Raw genomic sequence first — 25,214 nt, 5'->3', positions numbered from 1 at the left:
GTTACAAACACAAATAGCTACTCTAACAGTTAAACACAAACATAATAACAATGACTTCTGCACAAACTCTATATTTTAACTGGAAAAGTTGGGGGTCGTCTTATATGCCGGAATATACGGGGTAGATGTTTGAAATGAAAATTAGCACAGTGACTTTCAAAGTTAGAATCTTTTGTCTGGATTCCCATGCTCCTTGTTTTCTGCATGTTCTATAAAGGTGTTTCTCGTCAAGGATAAATTCATCTTAGCCCCTTTAATGGTATCTTGTTGCCAGCACTAACCATCCAATGCCCATTTGAGCATCAGAGAGAATTGCAACATGCATCTCTCTATGAAAGCAGTCAGGGAAGAACAGGAATCTTGACTGCAGCAGGCATGCAGTAGAGCTGGCGTGATCAGAACACTAACAGGGCAGGCTGAGTAATTACATGTTTCTTGTAAGTGTGTTAGCTCCATGGGGAGCTGAGTCCATTTGGAGACAAGGGAGAGACATACCCCCCTCCTTTCATTAAGGTGAAAAGGGTCAACGCATACCTCAGTTGTCATTCAAATATAATAAAGGTAAATGTTGCTCTCGGGTGCCTGCTCTCCCAGCTTTTTTGCTCTGTCATTGCTCATGTCTGGATTATGCAGACGCTTGCGTTCTAAACAGGGAAGCACGTTGCTTTGGGGGAAGAGAGAAGACATTTGTTTTGCAAGCGGTATGTTGTGATATATTTTCCTTCTTTTTCATTGTTTCTGCAGTATTGGTAGGGAGGAAAAATGATAAAGTAAAAAGGATAAAATCTGGGTTGTGGCTGCCTAGTTCTCCATGGAAATGATTCTCCTCGCAGTTAATTGCATTCCCCATGCTGAGGTGGGAGGCTTTAGATCATCCCTGTACTTTTAAGTGGACATGGTAAGGTGTGTGTTACATATGAATGCTATGTATTTAGTGCTGACTCTGTGTGTGTCTGTATGCAGATTACAATCTGATTTTTTTTTCTTTCCAGCAGCCTCTTTGCTCCATCTCTCTTTGGCCTAGCCGAAGCTCGTCTCTACCTTGCTCGTCTCTACCATGCAGCCCTTCATTCTCCCTGGTGATTTTCCTCCTGAACTTATATTTTTTGGATTTCTGTGTTTATAGGCTTCAAGTGTTGCCGGTGGATGCTTTGCCCTTGAAAGAGGGCCAAGAGGATCTGCCTGAATCCAAGGGAGGATTTATATGCAAGAGGACACGACGATGGCTGCACAGCGAGCCCCCGAGTCAGCTCTGAGCTTGTTGATGGTAAGTGACTAGAGGAAATGCTGACCTTCAGATGACCAATGTGGTTTGCAGATAGGAGATCACATTCCCTGCTGATGGATTGCATTAGTAGGTGGGTGGGGGGTGTTTTTGTCGGCTGTGTGAAAATGGCCAAAGATGGGGTGGTAAGTTTTCTATGATCACCAAAGCTAAAGCTTGTCATTTTTCTAATTTATTGTCGAAGGCTTTCATGGCCGGAATCACTGGGTTGTTGTGGGCTTTTTCGGGCTATATGGCCATGTTCTAGAGGCATTCTCTCCTGACGTTTCACCTGCATCTATGGCAAGCATCCTCAGAGGTAGTGAGGTCTGTTGGAACTAGGAAAAAAGGGTTTATATATCTGTTACAACATTGTTTTGTTAGTCAGGGCTAGGACCGCTTCAGTGCTTCTTTGCTTCTTCCAGCACGCTGACATTTGTCCGCTTGTCTTCCCAAGACATTTGCAGGATTTTTCAGAGTTAACACTGATGGAATCGTTCTAGGAGTTGCATGTGACATCTGTCCACCTCTCGCAGGTGTATAGCAGGGTTGGGAGGACAATGGCATTATAAACAAGCACCTTCGTGTCCCTATGGATGTCCCGATCCTTAAACGCTCTCTGCTTCATTCGGAAAAATGTAAATACAGCTACATGGTTTTGGTCTGATTTAGGAGGTCTAAGGAGCCCCTGGTGGTGCAGTGGGTTAAAGCACTGAGCTGCTGAGCTTGTTGATCGAAAGGTCGCAGGTTCGATTCCGGGGAGCGGCGTGAGCTACCGCTTTCAGCCCCAGCTTCTGCCAACCTAGCAGTTTGAAAACATGCAAATGTGAGTAGATGAATAGGTACCGCTCCAGCGGGAAGGTAACGGCGCTCCATGCAGTCATGCTGGCCACATGACCTTGGAGGTGTCTATGGACAACGCTGGCTCTTCGGCTTAGAAATGGAGATGAGCACCACACCCCTGAGTCAGACATGACTGGACTTAATGTCAGGGGACTACCTTTACCTTTACTAGGAGGTCTAAATCCCTTAAAGGCACCAGATACTGTCTGATCTTGGAAGCTAAAAAGGATCAGTTCTGGTTAGTAATTGGACAGAAGGTTACCAATAAATACCAGTTGGTGTAGACTACATTTCAGAAGAAAGCAACGGCAAAATTACTCTGACATCTTTCCTGACATCAGGAAAAATGGTTCTGGAACATAGCCATACAGCCCAGAAAACTCACAGCAACTCACCTTGACTATTGCTTGTTAGGAAAACTTTCCGAAACATTAATGGGCTTGTATTGTCGAAGGCTTTCATAGCTGGAATCACTGGGCTGTTGTAGGTTTTTCCGGGCCATATGGCCATGTTCTGGAGGCAATTTTTCTCCTGACGTTTCGCCTGCACCTCTGAGGATGGTTGCCATAGATGCAGGCGAAACGTCAGGAGAAAAATTGCCTCCAGAACATGGCCATATAGCCCGGAAAAACCTACAACAACCCATTAATGGGCTTGTTGAAGGCTTTCATAGCTGGAATCACTGGGTTGTTGTAGGTTTTTTCGGGCTCACAACCTCTGAGGATGCTTGCCATAGATGCAGGCGAAACATCAGGAGAGAATGCCTCTAGAACATGGCCATATAGCCCGAAAAACCCACAACAACCCATTTTTCTAATTTGTTCACTTGTATGGTCTTTGAAATACCTTTGCTAGAAGAGACAGTTAATTAATGTTCATAATGATAGTTACAATAGCCTAATGCTTTACGTGAGCACCTGGGATTTCGTATTATTTAGGAAATAAACATGAGGGGCTTGTGCCTTGTTGGCCTACATATGTGTCCCTATTAACTATTAATGGTGCCTTTAAGAATGGTTGTGTTAACCTCTAGAGATTGCCTTCTAGACTGCTGATGCATATCTCTTCCCTGGAATACTAATGGCCATATTGACTGTATAATCGGGGTTGGTGTGTATGGTTCATGTATTTCCCACTGCATGTGGACCTACTGACCCACTTTTCAAGGTTCTGCAAATGTATGCCATTGCAAGGGGAGATTCATTTTGAACCGCACATGGAGGTTGAATCCTGGAAGGGAGTAACTTTTGGCTTTAATTAAAATAAATCCTTGAATACCCTATAGGACTGAGTTTTAAATCATACACATGGGTTTTTTTTCCCCTTTCATTTTTATATTGCCATCAGGGATAATTTCAGTATTGGATTTTTCAAATGTTGAATTTATTATTTTTAATCCCTTGCTGGAAATGGAAAGGACTGTAAACAGAAGAGGAGCATGTATTGATTTCTGCTTTCTGGTGGCACTAGAAATGGTATCCAAGAATATGGCGTTTACAGACAGGATGTAAAGTCTTGGGGCATTTTAAATGGTTAGCAAAGGTCAAGTGGAAAGGGCAAATTTTACATCTATTACTAAGCACTCTATTAAATTTAATGATAGCTCATATTTACGCTTACTGCCGAACATCACAACAAGCACAATTGTACTTACGCTTGTTTTTCCTGGTTGTCCCAAGGACTGTCTTCTGTGTATTGCTGTTATAATCTTCTGCTGAAACATGCCCTTATATTTTGTCAGTATAAAGATTTCAAGTATGGCTTTTAAATTATTGATGCTGCTTGGACAAAGAAATACTTGAACAGAAATTCAGGGTTTGGACATGAGGTTTGCAGTGGTTGGTTGCTGGTGGTTTGTTTTTGTTTTTTTGCTCATGCATTGAGATGAAAATATCCGTCTTTGTGTTCTTCTGTCATAATAATACCCACATTTTTCATTGTACAAAGCAAAATGAATTCAAATTGTACACATAAGCATGGTACCCAGACAATATGGCATCAGGTATACTACATTATAAGTACACAATTTCATACAGTCCCCCTTTTTTCTTAACTAGTTGGCCTACTACTAAAAGGGTCTTTGAGTGAAATTTGCAAATACTAAGTAAGGGGCTTTGAATGAAATTAACAACAAAATAGAAGTATACCCTTTCTCTGTAGAAAAAGAGCAATACGGAAGAAAATGTTTTTAAGAAACAAGATGTGACATGTAGAAGGTACATTCTTACACAGGATGTGTTGTGGTTAACTTCAAAGGTTGTAGTAAAGTGCAGAGTCTGCATGTATAAGAAGGTACTTTCCATCAAAAGCTCAAGGGAGAGGGGCTGGAAAGAGAGTACTTTCCATGAAAAAAAAGTTTTCTTTTGTTAAAGGTTAAAATGGTTGATCTCACAGTAAAAGGTTAAAGTTGTTGATGTCAGTGGTACTTTCCCTTCTTTTGCATTGTTTGCGCTGGGGTATAAAATATACAGATTTCAAGAGAAGAGCACGGCAGTCACTTGAAGGGTAGCATCTGCGCATGCTACCCAGCTGTCCGTCTTCTTCATGAAGAAATTAAAATAAACCTTGTTTTTTTTATCTCTTTTGGGACTGTCTCTTTCCTTACGTGTTCCCGTGACTGCATGGACCTAAGAAGACCCAATTTAGGGTCTCTAACACTACAGTATGTCTCATGGCACTAGTTGTTCTATACCAGGGGTCCTCAAACTTTTTAAACAGGGGGTTAAGTCACAGTCCCTCAAGCTGTTGGAGGGCCGGATTATAATTTGAAAAAAGCATGAATGAATTCCTATGCACACTGCACATATCTCATCTGTAGTGCAAAAAACACTTAAAACAATACAATAAATAAAATGAACAATTTTAACAAATATAAACTTATTAGTATTTCAGTGGGCAGTATGGGCCTGCGTTTGGCTGATAGGATTGTTGTTGTTGTTGTTGTTGTTGTTGTTGTTGTTGTTGTTGTGTGCTTTCAAGTCATTTCAGATTTAGGTTGACCCTGAGCGAGGATCGGGTAAATGACCTTGGAGGGCCGTATCCAGCCCTCGGGCCGTAGTTTGAGGACCCCTGTTCAATACCTTCAAGTGATGGGGACTGTGTGTAAACACAGTATCACATGAGGATTCTTACCTTGTCAATTCAAATAACATAAATCAAAACACAGATGTAAAAGTATCAGGACATCCAGGCTGTGTTACTTCTCCTTTCAGATTGGCTGATCTACAGCCCAATTACACTAGGAAACAAATAGTTAAGCAGTAGCCTATGGGCACCAGTGATGTTCAGTTATTTCATTTGCTTAGATATGTCCCTTGGTTTCTTATTACCGGTACATCCTGACTCTCACCTCAGTATGTAAACTTGATTCTGCTGGAATATTTGTTCTATGAATGCAAAGAATCTGACAGCTGCTTTGAGTTCCCTTTGGGGAGATAAAGTGAGGTATAAACTAATAGAATAATCATAACCATAATTTGATCCTGACTCATTCACACATGCTAGTCACCAAATGATGTATAGTTGAAACTCTACATTCATGTGGATTGTGGTCCAAGTGGAACACCTGCAAGTATATGCCTGAACATTTTGGTGTGTATATGTGTTTCCTCCAGTGTGATTCTATGGTCAACCTCTGCTGGAAGTTGACCATAGATGAGCACTGGAGGACCTACTAATAACACTGCATAACAAAATTTGAAAAAAAATGTTCCTCATTTGAAAAGTGTTATTTCTTGTTTAATTGTGCAGTACTTACTTTGAACGTAGTTATACTCCAGAAACTTCGTTTTTGTGGCTGCCACGAACTACGTTGAATTGGTTGAAACTCGATGAGATATTCATTGAAAATCTATAGCCAAAGATGCTGCAGGATGTGAGGATTCTTACAGCGTAAGCTGAAGTAGGAGCCTGAGATGTCAGTAAGCAGGCCTCCATTTTGAGTGGGTAAGCAAGGGAGGCAGACATCTTGGGAGTGTAAGAGTAGAAGAGGGGAGGAGCTGGAGCTCTCCCTGGATTGGTTAAGGCTGATGGGAGGGATTTAGCCCTGAGGGAGAAATTCTGTCAGCTTGTCAGAAAGGAGAGTTTGATTTTTGGCTTTGAAGGAAGAGGGTGATTTTTGGGAACAGAGTAGAGAGGCGGATTTTTGGTGAGCAAAAATTTTTACTGTCAGAGGGCATTTGGGATAGGTGATTCTACATTTATTTGGCCAGGAGGGTCAAAGTAGATGTCTATGAGCTTGTGTTGGATTTGTTACACAAGTGGTTTGCTCTCTGGGGTCAGAGTAGTTTAGCTGTTAGAGAACTCTGTCAGAGTGTAGCTATTTGCTCTGGGGACAACCGGGTTAGGTTTGTCTGAGGAACTCACTGCTACTGCATCAGGGTAGAGTGAGGAATCTTGCTCACATCTAAGTTAGGAAACCTAAGTAACCATTAAGAACTTTGTGCCTCTGTAACCATTCAAGCTTGTGTGCCTCGTCAAAGAAGATAGTTGTTTGTTTATATTATATCAATAAACATTTTCTCTAGTTCAACTTTTAAGCAGCCTCAGTAGTGACTCATTCTGTAAGAATAATTCTAGTGGGTTTTAACATCTTTACAACTCAGTCATTTCAGGGAGCCAAAAGGAGAGCTGGTGGGCAGGAAGGGATTTACCTCAGGGACAACATCTTTAGTATTCCCAAATTACTTTGGGTGGTGGCAGCAACTCTATCAGAGAACTTTTTGGAGGGGATCATGTGTCAAGCGCCAGCAGAGATGGTGGCAAATACAGCAATCTGTGAATAAGAAAATCCAGAAATACTTAACTCACAAATATGGAGAGGTGACTGTATATGAATGTATAAATGAATTCTAGGTTGGACCACAATGTTTGTATGCCGTCGCTGCCTGGGCAGCTATAATTCTTAGTGGGGGGAAAAAACAAGGACATGGCAACTTTTCCCCAGGGGATTGCTTCTTGCCTTCCTTTAGAGAACTAGAACTCTCGAGGATCAACACGACACTATAGATAACTTGAAATAGGCTTTATTGTTTACAAAGAGTTATCTTTTTGAGGCATTAAACTTGATGTTCCAAAAAGGATAAAGAAAATATGCATTACAGTCTCTGGTTATCTTGGGTCCAAGGAGTTTTCCATCTGAGTAGCTTCCAAGTTCCCTCTTTCTCAATGGCTATGAGGTCGAAACACTCCCAACCCCAGTCCAATGGCCTATATTAAAGGCACGAAGTCTTCCTCTTGATGCCAAAAGACTGGTTTGAAGGCGCTTAAGATTCCTCAATGTCGTCCAGATGAGCTGGGCATGAAGTATGAATCCTAAGGGTATAAACTTGAGAATTGGTCGTAAGAAATGACTTGACCAAGGGCTTTGAGCCAAGCCTTTCGCACGTCCATCTGTTGAGCTTTTGGTGGTAAGAATGAGAATGAAAGTGTTGTTTTTCTCCCTAAGAAGGGGTGGAGCCAAACAATTGAGCTGGGCGAGCAAGCCAACTGATGTTAAACAACATTGATTGGCAGCTATAGATAACCAATCAATTCAACTATACATTTACAAGGTACCCAGGCAAGTCTGGACATGCTACAACAGTTCAAACCTTAGTAACTTAAAGTTTTACATACAGGTGGCGCCAGTTGCGCCGTCACAGTTTGGATTGAATTGGATGATGTTTTTAACTCGGCAAACTGTTTTTGTATATGTATTTTATAACTTATTTATTATGTATGTTGTTTTTAAAATGTTATTTGTTGTGTAACATTGGATTTTTGCTATTATTAGCTGTTCTGAGTCCCTCCACAGAGGTAGAGAAGAACAGGGTATAAAAGTTCATAATAATAATAATAATAATGTCAACAATACGGAATACACTTGTAAGAAAACATGATAATTGACAGAGGTCCTCCTGGTTAGTCAAAAGGCTGAACAGGGCATAGGTGTTGGATGGGGTTACACTCCCCCTGAAGACGCAGGTTCGCAGCTTGGGAGTGATCCTGGATTCATCGCTGAGCCTGGAACCCCAGGTTTCGGCGGTGGCCAGGGGAGCTTTGGCACAATTTAAACTTGTGCACCAGCTGCGCCCGTAGCTTGGGAAGTCTGATCTGGCCACGGTCGTCCACGCTCTGGTTACATCCCAAATAGATTACTGCAACGCGCTCTACGTGAGGCTGCCTTTGAAGACGGTTTGGAAACTTCAGCTAGTCCAACGGGCGGCAGCCAGATTACTAACTGGAGCGACATACAGAGAGCATACCACCCCCTGTTGTGCCAGCTCCACTGGCTGCCAGTCCATCTCCGAGCCCAATACAAAGTGCTGGTTTTGACCTATAAAGCTCTATACAGTTCTGGCCCAGCTTACTTGTCTGAACGCATCCACCCCTACGTCCCATCTCGTAGTCTAAGATCATCCGGGGAGGCCCTGCTCTTGCTCCCGTCAATTGCGCAAATGCGTCTGGTATTTATTTGTCATGTCAGAGCAACCAGTCCATTATATTACATTTCTAACAGAACAAAGCAAACAAACAGAAAAATACACAACTTGTGAGTTTGGTAGCTGGTTAAATGTCCTTTGACCAGTATCTGGCCACTTGGAGTGCTTCCGGTGTTGCTGCGAGAAGGTCCTCCATTGTGCATGTGGCAGGGCTCAGGTTGCATTGCAGCAGGTGGTCATTGGTTTGCTCTTCTCCACACTCGCATGTCGAGGATTCTACTTTGTAGCCCCATTTTTGAAGGTTGGCTCTGCATCTCGTGGTGCCAGAGCGCATTCTGTTCAGTGCCTTCCAAGTCGCCCAGTCTTCTGTGTGCCCAGGAGGGAGTCTCTCATTTGGTATCAGCCATTGGTTGAGGTTCTGGGTTTGAGCCTGCCACTTTTGGACTCTCGCTTGCTGAGGTGTTCCAGCTAGTGTCTCTGTAGATCTTAGAAAACTATGTCTAGATTTAAGTCTCGTCTGGTGGGGACAAGAGACAGGGCCTTCTCGGCTGTGGCCCCTCGCCTACGGAACACACTCCCAAATGAGGTAAGATCTGCTCCCTCCCTCCTGGTTTTTAGAAAGAAATTAAAATCATGGCTTTGGGACCAGGCCTTCGGACAGTAGATGTTTGTAGAGTTTAAAGGACATGGACTAGAATGACAATATGACTGGCGAGACTGTTTTTATTATTTATTGTTTTAATGATTGCTTATGTACTGTCTAATTATGATGTATGTTTAATTGTGGTTTTATTATTGTGGTTGTTATGGTTTGGCATCACATCAGTGTCCAATGTATGGCACTGAAGTTTTGTCAGTTATGTGTAAACTGCTTTGAGTCCCCCTAAGGAGTGAGAAAAGCGGTATAGAAATACTGTACATAATAAAATAATAATAATTAAGCATCTTATCGTTAATTTCATTTAAGATAAATCTGTGAAGTTGCTTGACTTAGTTGGGATGTGAGTTGGGGTACAAATCTCTTTCCGCTTAGAAGGTTGTCATTTTAGTATTCTGGGAGAGGGAAGTGCAGGGAATCCTGCCTACTTCCTTCCTTTTCCCTTCTCTCCAGGTCTCATCTAGTTCAAACACATCTGTAAATAGTTTTCTCTTTATAATGTTTCCATAATTCATCTTTTATTGAGATTTGGTAATAGAATCCCTTTATTCTGTCACACACTTGCAATATAGGTTTTATATTCCTGCCTCTCAAGAGGTGGCTTTTAATAACAAAATGGGCTGTTCATGTCATAGTAGATGTATCTTAGCAACTAGCAAAATATTCATTGCTCCAGATGTGTGGGGCGAACACACAAAAGAGTGTAGGGAGGACATGTTATCTCAAGAACCTTTGAAAAATGTTGAATTTCTGTGGCTCAGAGGCACCGGTGCTTAGAGAGTTTACTTTGGGGAGTTATAGCCCTGGAATACCATCAGCATGGTTATGGTAGCTGGAAGCTGGTTCTGGGACTTACAGTCTCCCAAAGTAATTATTCTCAACTCTGAGGCCTGACTCAGGCAATGTTGGGTGGAGAGATGATTCCACAACAGTATCACACTTACTTCTCCAAAGTAATGAAAAAACATATGCGTAGGAGAAAGTAAAATATTTCATATTGATGAGTGATGTTTCTTATTGAACCAAACAAGTTCATGTTGCATCTCCTGCCCCACTCCCAATTTGCACTGCTGTGTCCTTGCATTCCTGTGCTTAAACCACTGTGTCAGCTTCAATTATTAGAGTGACTGATAGGGTGTGCATGGTGGTGTTTTTCAAAATGGGCTCTAGATAATCCAGCTTTTTTGGCTTTCGGGTCATCCATAACAGCATGGGCACTGCCACCATTTGTTTTCAGCTGCAACACACCACACATCTGCCAACCACGGCTATTTTGGGTTTCAGTCGGTTATACATGGAGTGCTGGGAGGTAGCTGCGCTTGCACACAAGGTTTCCCTTTTGAGCCGTGCCTGTTGAGCCAGTCAGAACTTAAGAAAGCCATAATGTGTCTTCTAGCCACTTGGTTCAATGCAGTATAATTCTTCAGTATAGGTGCACCTAGGTGGGATGACATGACATGACAGGCAGTGACCAAAATTAATGTGTTGAGATTAACTTCACAATTCAGCAGCAGATCAGTTGCACAACTTCAGCGCTTTCCAGTAGCTTCTTCCTGCACAGTATTTTCAGTCAACTGCTTCCACAGCCTGCAGTCACTCTGGAACCTTTTACAGACACTTGAGCACATGCCCGGCCATTGTCAGTTTTACCATTGTCTTTCCCCCAGTCTAGATGATATTACAAACTTACCACAGCATACAGTTATATCTTGTCTTCACAGACAGGTTCTTTTAATCAATTACATAGAGCCTTCGACGAACAGCATCACAGCACAAGGAGAGAGAATACACTGTACATGACTTCCTTATATACAGTTCTATACAATTACACATAGCAATCTCTGATTGGTTCCCAACTCATTAACCTAACCCAGACCCAGGATTACATCATTCACAATCACCTGGACTAGGCCAGAACACATTCCCCAAATGATTCCCTATATACAGTTAACGCATGACTCAGCATTTCCAATAGAAGCCCATTAGCAGTGCATGACTCAGCTATATTACAGTACAATACATTGTAAAACCTGACATAAAGACCGGGGTGAGTGCCTCCATTTTTTCTGTTGCAATCAGGCTTTTGAGAGAGAGAGAGAGAGGTCATGCTCCAGTCTGCTGGTGATCTTTCTCAGTGCTCTGCATCATTTGTCTTGCTTTCTGACTCAAATAGCAAAGTTGGTACTTGTTTTTATTAGTAACTAGCTGTACCCAGCCACACATTGCTGTAGTGCAGTCTTGTGGTATTGAAAATTAAGTAATGAGAAAGTCTGCTTAATAATAACAACAACAATAGAATTAGTAATAATAGAATCCTATGGTAAGAAGAGATCTTCAAGGGCCATCCAATCCTGCCCCACAATCAAAACCTTCAATTCCCAGAAATCCTAACAGGTGGTAAACTGGCCAAAAAGATCTGGGGGGGGGGGGCGCAGATTGAGAACCACTGCCCTAGAGGATGTTTTTGTCATTGGAATAGCAGGAGATTTGTAAGAATGTCAAAGACTTCTCGGAAACTCGAAAACAGTTTTTGGATGAGCAGCACCCACATCTAAATTCATACACATATAGAATAAACATAATAGCATCATAATACATTAATACAAAAATACATTAAAATGCAGATCATACAATTACAAAAGCCAGGTCGTGCGGGAAGTTTTCCCCAATTCTGTCATTGGTGAGTTCAGCATGCTCTCTGATTGTAGGTGAACTATAAATCCCAGTAACTACAACTCCCAAATGTCATGGACTATTTCCCCCAAACTCCATCTGTGTTTATATTTGGGCATATGGAATATTCGTGCCAAGTTCAGTCCAGATCCATCATTGTTTGAGTCCACAGCGCTCTCTGTATGTATGTGAACTACAACTCCCAAACTCAAGGACAATGCCCACCAAACCTTTCTAGTGTTTTCTGTTGGTCATGGGAGTCCTGTATGCCACGTCTGGTTCAGTTCCATCATTGGTGGAGTTCAGAATGTTCTTTGATTGTAGGCAAATTAGAAATTCGAAAACTACAACTCCCAAATGACAAAATCAATTTTTTGAGTGGTGGTCACTCATTGGGTTAGTAGGTGTCTTGTGGCCAAATTTAGCGGCAATTTGTCCAGTGGTTTTTGAGTTATGCTAATCCCACAAACAAACATTACATTTTTATTTATATAGATAATAGGGATCAGGCATGGAACAGAGTGAGTAAATAGAATTCTTCTATACCTAGAATTCCCAGATTCCCAGCCCTGGTCTCCCTCTTCTCCAATCCTCAGGGAAAGAGAGACAAATCTTTGGAAGTCAACGCAGTCTTGAAAAGTATGTGCAAAGTATCCTTTAATTAGTTTTCTGTAAAATGTGAATGGCATACTCTATCAACTCTGTAGGTACTGAATGAATCATGGCCAACGACATCCCCAGGGCCCACGAACTCCAGCTCTCCCAATTAATCCTGAGATAGTACAATCTTGGCAACCCTATATGTACCTGACAGCTAACAGTTTCCAGGTCCATAACTAATAGCTTTCTTACATCAATATCTGAATCCAGCTAGAGGGTGATAACACATTTCTTAGATTACCAAAGATAAGTAGTGTCACGGTATCCTCAGGGTTTGGAAATTAGCCTGCTATAAGGCTCAAACCACCAATACCTCTCTTAGATCATCACTTGGTTGACATCTGTATTGCATCCTACTACCTCATATGCTATAGCATATTCGGCTTCATTGCAGCAGGGCTATCAGATTTCTCATGTGGTTAAAACACAAACTGATGAAGAGAATAGCTGCTATCGGAAACCGAGTTTCTTACCTTCATTTTGTCTACCCGCAGAAAGGCTTTCGAAATCAAAAGGCATGTATTGATCAAAGTGTATTGAATGGCATGGCAAGTTACTTTAGCTGAGCTTCATTGCTTCAGTGTCGTATTCTCATAGAATAAGATTCAAGGGACCTGACCTCTAGATTGCCAGAGGTTAGCATGTCTTTTAATCGGCATTTCTTTGATGGTTGTGGATTGAAGTAAAAAAGGTGTCCCGCAATGGCCCCATGATTTAAAATCCTGTCATTTTATATGATCTCCACTGGTGTCTTCAAAAGTCACGTCATTTTTTCTGAAAGAAGAAGTAACATTGGCTATTCAAATTGTATAGTTTCATAGTATAATGTACTATAATATACATATAATATCTATATAAATAAAAATGTAATGTTCGTTTGTGGTATTCACAGAACTCAAAAACCACTGGGGCAATTGGCACCAAATTTCGACACGATACACCTAACAACCCAATGTATGTTCTCCACTCAAACCCCCCCCCCCCCCACGAAAACAAAAAGCAGAAAGGATTTCTGAACTACATGTCCACAAAGGAGAAACTGCATGTCTACAAAGAGACCCATGGCCACGCCCCCTCCTCCTCCTACTTGCGGGGAAACAGTCAGCCATTAAAGCATGAAGAGCCAGGCGTGCGTGCATGCCCCCCCCCCCACACATACACACATTTTTTACTCATATAAATGGTAGATAAAGAGAGTAGGCACCATGGGAGTGGAGGGGCAGGTTTGCCGCAATGAAGCCCCTTCTCTTTCCCTGCTCTGCCAGGAGGGCGGTTTCCTCCTCCTCCTCCATCTTTCCCTGTTGGAAGAGGCCGGAGGGTGGGAGAGGGACTTTCTGTAGACCTTTCATTTTTAACTCTTTCCTTTCCTCTATCCGAAAGGACTCCCTTCCCTTCCCTTCTCTCCTCCCTTTCTTTCTTTCCTTTTCTTCCTTCGTTCCTCTTCCTTTCCTCCCCTCCTCCTTCCTTCCTGTCCCTCCCTCCTTCCTTCTCCTTCCTTTCCTTCTTTCCCTCCTTCCCTTCCTTCCTGTCCCTCTTTTCTTTTCCTTCCCTTCTTTCCCTCCTTACTTCTTCCTTTCCTTCTTTCTATGTAAGATATAATACAATATTTTATATATTGTCGATCGTAAACCGGATCGGGGTATAGGGTGGCAACCTGTGCTGGATAGGGTTACACTCCCCCTAAAGTCACAGGTCCGCAGTTTGGGTGTCCTCTTGGACTCATCACTTTCGCTTGAAGCTCAGGCATCGGAAGTGGCCGGGAGGGGTTTTGCACAATAGAGACTCATGCGCCAACTGCGACCGTACCTCGTGAAGGCTGATCTGGCCAGGGTGGTCCATGCCTTTGTCACCTCCAGATTGGACTACTGTAATGCGCTCTACGTGGGGCTGCCCTTGAAAACGGCCCAGAAATTCCAGCTAGTCCAACGGGTGGCGGCCAGATTGTTAACTGGTGCTCCTTACAGAGAGAGGTCAACCCTCCTGTTTAAGGAGCTCCATTGGCTGCCGTTCATCTTCCGGTCCCAATTCAAGGTGCAGGTGCTTAGCTACAAAGCCCTAAATGGTTTGGGACCCGCTTACCTGCGTGACCACATCTCTGTATACGAACCCACACGATCTCTCAGGCCATCTGAAGAGGCCCTGGTCACGATCCCACCTGCGTCGCAAGCGCAATTGGTGGGGACGAAAGAGAGGGCCTTTTCGGTGGTGGCCCCTCGATTCTGGAGCTCACTTCTTAAGGACATCAGGCATGCCCGAACTTTGGCAGTCTTTAAGAGGAGCTTGAAGACGTGGTTGTTCCAATGTGCCTTCCCAGAATAATGATCCCATAGCACTTTGTCCTCCAAAGCACTTTATATTGTTTTAGGTCTGCTCATATGTTCCCACAAACTGCCCCATCACTTTTTCGCCCATGTCAAATTATTTTTTACTCTTTTAATTTTAATTACATTTAGCCTACCCATAGATTTTAAAGTGTGTTGTCCTATTGATAATGCTTATGTTATTGTTTTGTTGTTTTTAAATTGCTTGTATTGTTATTGCTTGTATTGTTCCATATTGGGCTCGGCCTCATGTAAGCCGCACCGCGTCCCTTGGGGAGATGGTAGCGGGGTATAAATAAAGTATTATTATTATCATTATCATTATCATTATTATTATTATTATTATTATTATTATTACTAGCTGTACCCTGCCACGCGTTGCTGTGGCCTATAGTAAATCTTTTCAAAGTAGAGGTAGATATCTGGAGTATTATGATAGAGAGGTACCTACCTATTCCTTCCCCCTTTTTCTCCCCCTTTCTCTCCTTTTCCTTCTCTACCTCTTTCTTTCTTTCTTTCTTTCCTTCTTTCGCTCCTTGGTTTCATCCTTCTCTCTTTCCTTCATTCCCTCCCCCTTTCTTCCTTTGCCTCCTATCTTCCCTCCCTGTTTCTTTCCTTCTTTCACCTTTTATTTCCTTTTCTCCTTCCTTCTTTACCTCTTTCTTGCCTTTCCTTCCTTTCATTTTTCTTTCCTTTCTACTTTCTCTTCTTTCTTCCTTCGGTACTTTTTTCTTTCCTGCCTTCCCTCCTTCCTTTCTTCCTTCCCAATGCTTACCAAACCCTTCTCGTGCTTTCTGTTGGGTCATGGGAGTCCTGTGTGCCACGTTTGGTTTATTTCCGTCGTTGGTGGAGTTCAGAATCCTTTGATTATAGGTAAACTATAAATCCCAGCAGCTACAACGGAGGGGGTGGGAGGAGGAAGAGGAGGAGTGTAGGGGTGGCGCGTCGGTGGGTGTGGGCGGGGCGTCGGCGGAGGGGGAGGAGGGATGGTTTTGACAGGGTGGGAAGCGGCACGGCGAGGCTTGGAGTGGGCGGCAGGGGGGGAGTGAAGGAGCGTTGGGTTGTGTATGTGTGTGCAGAGGGGGGAGTGAAGTAGCGTTGGGTTGTGTGTGTGTGTGCAGCGGGGGGGAGTGAAGGAGCGTTGGGTTGTGTGTGTGTGCAGCGTGGGGGGAGTGAAGGAGCATTGGGTTGTGTGTGTGTGTGCAGCGGGGGGGAGTGAAGGAGTGTTGGGTTGTGTGTGTGTGTGCAGCGGGGGGGAGTGAAGGGGCGTTGGGTTGTGTGTGTGTGTGCAGCGGGGGGGGAGTGAAGGAGCGTTGGGTTGTGTGTGTGTGTGTGTGCACGCGGCGGGGGGGAGTGAAGGAGCATGGAGGATGGGGGCGTGGCTTGCACGGAGCGAGCGTTGCATGTGCCAGGGAACTTGCGGCTGGGTGCCATTGCGCATGCTCTGTTGTTTTGTCCTTTTGTGAGTGAGTTGTTTTTCATTTTGATTCGGTTTGTTTGTACCTTGTGGGACATTTTGGTTAATTTCCATTGGGGGGGTTTTGAGTTTTGCTGTTCTGTTTAACGCCCCTTACAAAAATTTATATATATAGATTATTATTTTATTATTATTACCTACATTATTCCTATGGTTTCTTGGATTTTTCTTCCATATAATTGTTCAAAGTAATGAGAGGCTGGTGTAGAGCATATGTTCAGAGTAGTGCTTGCTTGAAATGTGTGTTGTAGTTAACGTGTTAAAGCAGGAACAAGGACACAGCCTTGGAATAATTGAGCCTGAATCACCTTTCCTAGTTCTGATTAACTGGAGCACAATGAAAGCATAATGGTCAAAGCTCAATGTAGTTTCCAATTAATCACAGACTGCCTAAAAATAATGCTCTGGCCCATTACCATTAGTTCCAAAGGGAGTGTTTCATCAAGGACATATTTGCAGTATTCTATATAGGGTGTGTTGCCATGGGTACAACATAACCATTCATGCCTTATGCCTTCCTCTCATTTCAAAGTGTCGGGCTAAAATGGGGGTGGGTGGGTGGGTTTGGCAATTATGAAGAGTTACTGTTGGAGGGTGTGCAATTGTAGTGATGATTCGGTTAATGCCACATTTATATTACATCTTCTTTGAAAATAAGATTGCAACGCCGGGTCCCTGCACTCTCCCATCCTTCGGTCAATTAGCATTTCTCATGCAGATTAGGAGAGCAGGTTGGACTTCATATGGGACGTGTGACGGTGAGATCATTATTGGCTAGGCTATGGTGTCTTCCTTCCTAGAATGAAATGGATTGTAAAACAGCTTTTTTTTTTTTGTATAGCCCCTCTGCTGTTATTTCAAAGTGACATGCTGAAGATTTCAATGGTTTGTGTCAATTGTCTGTAACCATTAGGAGGAATGTGCCATTCAAGTACCATCTGCCTCAATGGTGCAGCAGATGCATAATTGGTATTCAGTGCAGAGTGGTACATGCTTTTGTTTTTTTCTCCTTTTTTTTTACAGAAAAGGAATGATAATTTTATTTATACATTTAAATACATCTCAATGTGTCAATGACTCATTTCTCCATACTCTTTGTTTGTAGAATATGTATTTTGTTCTCGAGCACAATGCAATATGGAACATGGCAAGTTAATGTTGATTGGATCACAGTCAGCTGCATTGATATCATAATTTTAGACACAATTGATTTTTTTAAAAACTCTCCCCTAAATGAAATGTGTTGCACTCCTATTACTAACAGATGAGAATTACTGAGAGAGAGAGAGGAAAATAAAGCACAGAATGACAGAAAATACTCTGTGAATTTTTAGAGAAAACTACATTACTGTGGTAGGAAATAGAAAAAAAATCAATGGCCTTTTGTTCTGATAGATTTATCAATTTAAATATTAAACTGAAAGTTGTTTACATTTCCTTTAATATCTCCTTGGAGCATTAGTATGCTAATTTATTAAATACATTCAAGTCTTCAAAATGAAGCATTGCTTATTCTTAGCAATACATTTTTAAAAAGGGGAATCTTGTGACATTTTTAGACTAACCAATTTATGTCAGCACTAGCTGTCCCCTGCCACGCATTGCTGTGGCCCACATGGGGGTCCTATGTGGGAGGTTTGGCCCAATTCCATCGTTGGTGGGGTTCAGAAGGCTCTGTGATTGTAGGTGAACTATAAATCCCAGCAACTACAACTCCCAAATGCCAAGATTCTATTTTCCCCAAACTCCACCAGAGTTCACATTTGGGCATATTGAGTATTCTTGTAGAGTTTGGTCCAGATCCATCATGGTTTGAGTCCACAGTGATCTCTGGATGTAGGTGAACTACAACTCCAAAACTAAAGGACACTGCCCACCAAACCCTTCCAGTATTTACTGTTGGCCATGAGAGAACTGTGTGCCAAGTTTGGTTCAATTCAATCGTTGATGGGGTTCAGAATGTTCTTTGATTGTAGGTGAACTATAAATCCCAGCAACTACAACTCCCAAGTGAAAAAATCAATTTTTTTGAGTGAAGGACATACATTGGGTTGTTAGGTGTCTTGTGTCCAAATTTGGTGTCAATTCGTCCAGTGGTTTTTGGGTTATGTTAATCCCACGAACAAACATTACAGTTTTATTTATATAGACTAGCTGTCCCCTGCCACGCGTTGTTGTGGCCCACATGGGAGTCCTGTATGTTTGGTTCAATTCCATCATTGGTGGATTTCAGAATGCTCTTTGACTGCAGGTGAACTATAAATCCCAGTAACTACAACTCCCAAATGTCAAGGTCTATTTCCCCCAAACTTCATCTGTGTTCATATTTGGGCATATGGAATATTCGTGCCATGTTTGGTCCAGATCTATCATTGTTTGACTCCACAGTGCTCTCTGGATGTGGGTTAACTACAACTCCCTAACTCAAGGTCAATGTCCACCAAACCCTTCTAGTGTTTTCTGTTGGTCATGGGAGTCATGCATGCCACATTTGGTTCAATTCCATCGTTGCTGGAGTTCAGAATGCTCTTTGATTGTAGGTGAACTATAACTCCCAGCAACTACAACTCCCAAGTGTCAAGGTTATTTTCCCTAAACTCCACCAGTGTTCACATGTGGGCATATTGAGTATATGTTCCAAATTTGGTCCAGATCCATCATTGTTTGAGTCCACAGTGATCTCTGGATGTAGGTGAACTACAACTCCAAAACCAAAGGACACTGCCCACCAAACCCTTCCAGTATTTTCTGTTGGTCATGGGAGTTCTGTGTGCCAAGTTTGGTTCAATTCCATCATTCGTGGTGTTCAGAATGCTCTTTGATTGTAGGTGAACTATAAATCCCAGCAACTACAACTCCCAAATGACAAAATCAATTTTTTTGAGTGACGGACATACATTGGAATGTTAGGTGTCTTGTGTCCAAATTTGGTGTCAATTGGTCCAGGAGTTTTTGAGTTCTGTGAATAGCACGAACGAACATTACATTTTTATTTATATAGATAAGCTTTCTTGGACTGTTAGTCCTACTTCCTACTTCTTACGCCTGGAACAGCCAGTCTGCCCATATATATTTATTTATTTACAGTATTTATATTCCGCCCTTCTCACCCCACAGGGGACTCAGGGCGGATTACAATGTACATGGCAAACATTCAATGCCATAGACACACAACATATATAGACAGACACTGAGAGGCTATTTAACATTCCAGCTTTTCATGAGGATATTCTGGCCACCAGGGGAGATGTCGCTTCATTGTCCATTTGTGACACTGATGAAGTACTTCCTCATTCTTTGCATGCTTGCTGGAGATTTTTATGGTGTCGTAAATTTAGTTAAATTAGCCTCCCCGCATAAGCGGTATCTAAATTTCCTACTTGACAGATGCAACTGTCTTTCGGGCTGCAAAGGTCGACAGCAAGCTGCACAAATTGGTTGGAAGCTCACTCCGACCCGAGCTGGCTTCAAACTCATGACCTTTTGGTCAGTAGTGACCTTAATGCTGCTGACTCCCAGCCAGCTGCACCACATGTGATGTGGGCAGGTTTGGGGGCAAAAAAAATCCATTTTGATACAGCCTATGGATAATGTTTAGTCTCCCAGGAGTCTGGTTTGCCTTACCTTACAGTTGCTTGAAGTTGCTCCTTCTTGCATTTTCTCCCAGGGCTGCTGCAGCTCTGCAAGAGCCCTGAAAGTTAACAGTTTCAGAGGCTGGAAAGCCAGCCTGCAGGCCTCTTTGCAACTATTGGCCTAGAGAGCAGCTCTTTGGGTTTAGAGCCCGCCTCTTCTCCTGGGCTAGAGATCTCCATTTTGGAATCTCCCCTGCCTTTTTAGTTAGAGAAGGAACTTCAGATGTGCTGGTGGTTGGTCAGGTTAGCTCTGGAAAAATCATTATAAGTATTATTGAGTATTGAGATAGATATTGAGAAATAGAAAGATAAAGATTGTTATTGAGATATTGAGATATAGATTGAAGATATTAAGATATTATAGATAGCTAAGCTTGATTGAGTGATTGAGTTATAGCTGATTGAGAAATTGAAGATTGAGATATTATAGATAGAGAAGCCTACTGACAAATTGAGTTATGTAGATATAGAGAGAGACTTCATTGCTTTATCTCCAGAACTAACCCTGAGCTATAGATAGGGGGAAAAAAACCTGCTTTTTTTTCTAACCACAGCAGCTTAGGGTTAGGGTGAAAAGATTCCAGAATCTTATCTGCCATTCTGGGGAAAAGTGACTGGAGGCGAAGGGAAAGAAAGAATTTCTCTGTGGTTTCACCTATTGACTGTTCTGTTTATAACTTTGATGATGTTATAACTTTGTGCCAAGTCTGCAAGGGCTTTGAAGACTAAATATTCCCTTTTTATGTTCAGCCTTTAATAGTCTCAGTTGGTGAATATCTCAAGCGTCCAAAGAAAGACATTGGCAGTTCGCTCAGACATAGAGAGCAGCACATCTTAGTTTATTTTTATAACGTCTGGGTGTAACGGCACAGATAACTCAAGGACAGAGAGGGGAAAGCGTTAATGTATCCCATCCCATCTCCCCAAGGGGACTTGGAGTGGTTCACAATATAATTATACAAATCATCTGAACAATGACACACATAAATATATCTAATTTAAATTAAATGAACAGTTAATAACAAGGCAAACAAGATGAAAATAAAGCAGCATTTTAAAATGACACAAAACATCATTCATTAAAAAGCAACTACCATGTGCGCTCATGCTTTCCCTCATCTGATTGCCCTCACTTGGATCACTCAATGTGGGGCGTGGGGCGCTGGATTCTCCACGCCTGTCCTGGGCCTGGTCCTGTTCAACATATTTATTAATGACTTAGATGAAGGCTTAGAAGGCATGATCATCTAGTTTGCAGACGACATCAAATTGGGAGGGATAGCCAATACTCCAGAAGACAGGAGCAGAATTCAAAACTATCTTAACAGGTTAGAGAGATTGGCCAAAACCAGCAAAAAGAAGTTCAACAGGGACAAATGCAAGATACTCCACTTAAGCAGAAAAAATGAAATGCAAAGATGCAGAATGGGGGACAATGCCTGGCTCGAGAGCAGTACGTGTGCAAAAGATCTTGGAGTCCTCATAGACAACAAGTTAAACATGAGCCAACAATGTGATGCGGCGGCAAAAAAAGCCAATGGGATTTTGGCCTGCATCAATAGGAGTGTAGTGTCTAGCTCCAGGGAAGTTATGCTACCCCTCTATTCCGCCTTGGTTAGACCACACCTGGAATATTGTGTCCAATTCTGGGCACCACAATTGAAGAGAGATGTTGACAATGTGGAATGTGTCCAGAGGAGGGCGACTAAAATAATCAAGGGTCTGGAGAACAAGCCCTATGAGGAGTGGCTTAAAGAGCTGGGCATGTTTAGCCTGAAGAAGAGAGGGCTGAGAGGAGACATGATAGCCATGTATAAATATGTGAGAGGAAGTCATAGGGAGGAGGGAGCAAGCTTGTTTTCTGCTGCCCTGAAGACTAGGACGTGGAACAATGGCTTCAAACTACAAGAGAGGAGATTCCATCTGAACATTAGGGAGAACTTCCTGACTGTGAGAGCTGTTCAGCATTGTTCTGCGTCCTAGTCTCTAGTTTTCTTATCAATTAAATTATCATATTTAATTCTTGGTCTTTTCCCAGCCCAGATAAATTTTAATATCTTATAAAAATTATTTGACTTCTAATCACTGGTAGATTTTGAAAGAGAAACATCAATTTTGGTAATATATTCATCTTAACTAGAGAAATACGACCCAACAAAGATATTTTCAGATATTTCCATTTTTGTAAATCCTTTTGTATTTTTTTCCACACCTCTTCGTACTTATTCATTAATAATTGTCCATTCTTAGTCGTGATCCATACTCCTAGGTATTTAATTTTCTTTACAATTTCCAGTTCTGTTAATTCCTTAATCATGTCGTTTCTTCTCCTCCACATTTTTAGTTAATATTTTGGTTTTTGACATATTGACTTTAAATCCTGCAACCGATCCATTCTCTTATCTTCTGTATCCATCTTAATATGTTTTTACTTGGATCCTCCATTATCCCTAGCACATCATCGGCAAATGCTCTTATTTTGTATTCATATTTTCTATTTTTTTGCACCCTGGATCATTTGATCCTCTCTTATATCTTTCATTAATGTTTCTAATGACATTATAAATATCAAAGGTGATAAGGGACAACCTTGTCTTGTCCCCTTAAATATATTGAACTCCTCCGTCATTGACCATTAATTCTTAATTTGGCTTTTTGTGAATCATATATTGCATTTATTGCGTTATTGAAATTAGCACCCATGTCTAATTCTTGTATTAATATTTTTTTAAAATCCCAATTCAAATTGGAAGCTTTTAAACAGAGGCTGGATGGCTATCTGTCTGGGGTGCTTTGAATGCAATTTTCTGCTTCTTGGCAGGGGGTTGGACTGGATGGCCATGAGGTCTCTTCCTACTCTAGGATTCTATGATTGAAGAAGAGTTGACCATGCAATATGTTATATATGTATGTATGTATGTGTATATGTGTGTGTGTGTGTGTGTGTGTGTATATATATATATATTAGGCCTGGGCGGTTTCGTTCGTTAATTTTGTAATTCGTTAAATATTCGTTAATTTTAGCAATTACAAAACGATTACAAAACTATTATTTTTAAACCCGGAGTTGTTTTTAAATATCGAAACGGCAGGCGCAAAAATTTTTGTATTTCCGTCCATTTCGGAAATACGTAAGATGGCCTGGCTAGATGCTTGCTAGGGAGCTCTCCATCTCTCTCCTCTCTTAGCCAGTCAGAGGCAGAGCCTGAAAGAGGAGTGAGGAGGAGGAGGAGGAGGAAGGAGGAGAGGGCGGGGGAAGGCGCCGGCTGAGCAAGGGCGAGCGAGAGGGCGAAGCGAGAGGGTGAGCGACCCTCAGCGGGAAGGCGGCCCGTCCCTCCTTCCTCACCTTTGTGTGGTGGGTGTGCTTCATTCTCCCAATTCCTTAGCGGAGGGCTGTGCTTCGTTCTCCCAATTCCTAGCGGAGGGCTGGGCTAGATGCCTTTGGGGAGCCCTTCTCCCAATTTCGCATTGCTTTCGGAGGAGCAGGGACCCGACTCGGCGGCAGCGCTTGAGGGCCCGCCAGAGTGAGTGCCTGCCTTCCCTCCTTAATAATAATTTCTCCTCCCTATTCTACTAAATTAATAATTAAATTAAAAAAATATTTAAAAAATATTGAAAAAAAAGGGCGCCATCTTTACAAAATGTTTTGTAAATATTAACGAAAATTTCGTAAATACCGAACTTTTTTAAGGGAAAATTTTGTAATTATTTTAAATATCGAAACAAAAAAAAAACCCCAAATACAAATCGATTTTAGAAACAAATTTTTGCGTTGTTACCCAGGCCTAATATATATATATATATAATTTTCCCATTCATTCGCTTCCCATCAGTATTGGGGAACTCTAGCATGTTTCAAACCTCATAAAAGGTAATATGTTGGGATTGTTTTTCATCTTGTACATTCCCTTCCCATCAGTAGATTAATAAAAAGAACTGCCCTTTTCATTTATATTTTCAGAACTAAACAGGCAAGACAGGCAGGGCCGTCCTCCCCTCTTTCCACCCCAAAAACACATCTTTATTACTTTTTCTAACGGAGGCTAAAAGCTTTGGTGAAGGCTCAGGCTTTGGTAACTTTCCCATCCCACTGAATCAGGGGCAAAAGATTACTATACGCATGAAAGGTTTGCCGTAATCTTTCTGCAGACAAGGGTCAGTGAACTGTGGATTGCAATATTTGGCAGTGTTATTGCATTTGCTTTGGAAGCCCAAGCATGTCTTGATAATTCAATCTGTCTCCCAAACTGCATGATGTGTGTAGGAAAAGGGTATAGTTCTGCCTTGTTGGGCTCCTTACTCATTATAGTGCTTTGCATCTTCAGTGCACCCTGCCTGCCTAGACCCCTTTCCGACATTATTGATTGTTTTAATCAAAGCATTCCTAGCATTGTCTGCTTTCCTTTTTGTCACCCAGCTTTGATAGCTATAATGCACTGGCATGTCAGAGACAATTAATATAGCTAGTGACACTTGGGGCTGGATTACAATGTAATTGTAGTATACATTGAAATAGCAAGGAAGCACAGCTAGCTGATATTTGCATTGATGTTGTGTGTCTTCAAATCATTTCTGATCTATGGCAGTGCTACCAATAGTATACAAAAGGCAACACAGTAGAAATTAGGTGCACTAATCACCCCAGATTTCATAATACAAAGAAATGCCTCTTGAATCAGAGCTGTGCTGGTACAGCTGTACCAGAAGCTTCCAACTTTATTTGCTTTGTATTAAGTGTTTGCTTGCAGCCCAAGGTTTGGGATTCTGCAGAAGGGTGGCTTCCTGTTAAAGTTTGCAGTTATAGGGCAGGACCCCTGTCCATCATCGTTAAGTTTGGTTCCGCCCCCTGTTCAGGACAATTGAGAAGGGAAGGGAGCAATTTTTTATTTTTATTTATTTATTTATTAAACTTATATGCCGCCACTCCCCTGGGGCTTGGAGCGGCTTACAAGAACGGCTAAAATCGAACACAATTTAAAACATTTAAAAACAATCAGAGATCAAAGGCCCGTCGAAATAGATATGTCTTACATGCCCTGCGGAAAGCTGATAAATCCCGCAAGGCACAGACTTCAGGTGGCAAAGTATTCCAGAGTGATGGTGCCACTGCTGTGAAGGCTCTGCGTCTAGTTGCTGTTAGACGCAAGGTCTTGACATTGGAATTTCAATAGATCGTTGGTCCTCAGAACGGAGGGATCTCTGGGGTTGGTAGGGGATGAGGCGGTCCCTCAGGTACATCGGCCTCAGACCATGCAAGGCCTTAA

The 25,214-nt window shown here is 42.1% G+C and overlaps 1 protein-coding gene across 1 annotated transcript in view; it reads left to right on the top strand.

The window, feature by feature from the left end:
- The first annotated feature begins 614 nt into the window (after window positions 1–614).
- FRMD4A (FERM domain containing 4A) overlaps window positions 615–25,214 on the top strand; it is a 511,564-nt gene continuing 486,964 nt past the window's right edge. The window contains exons 1-2 of the mRNA XM_067468889.1: window positions 615–701; window positions 1,127–1,267. Of these exons, the coding sequence (XP_067324990.1) occupies window positions 1,205–1,267 (63 nt within the window). The 5' untranslated portion in view covers window positions 615–701; window positions 1,127–1,204. The remainder of the gene's footprint in view (window positions 702–1,126; window positions 1,268–25,214) is intronic.

The sequence above is a fragment of the Anolis sagrei genome, chromosome 5 (assembly GCF_037176765.1).
Source record: "Anolis sagrei isolate rAnoSag1 chromosome 5, rAnoSag1.mat, whole genome shotgun sequence".
In the NCBI taxonomy this organism is placed as follows: domain Eukaryota; kingdom Metazoa; phylum Chordata; class Lepidosauria; order Squamata; family Dactyloidae; genus Anolis; species Anolis sagrei.
This window is presented reverse-complemented; position numbering and strand designations above follow the sequence as displayed.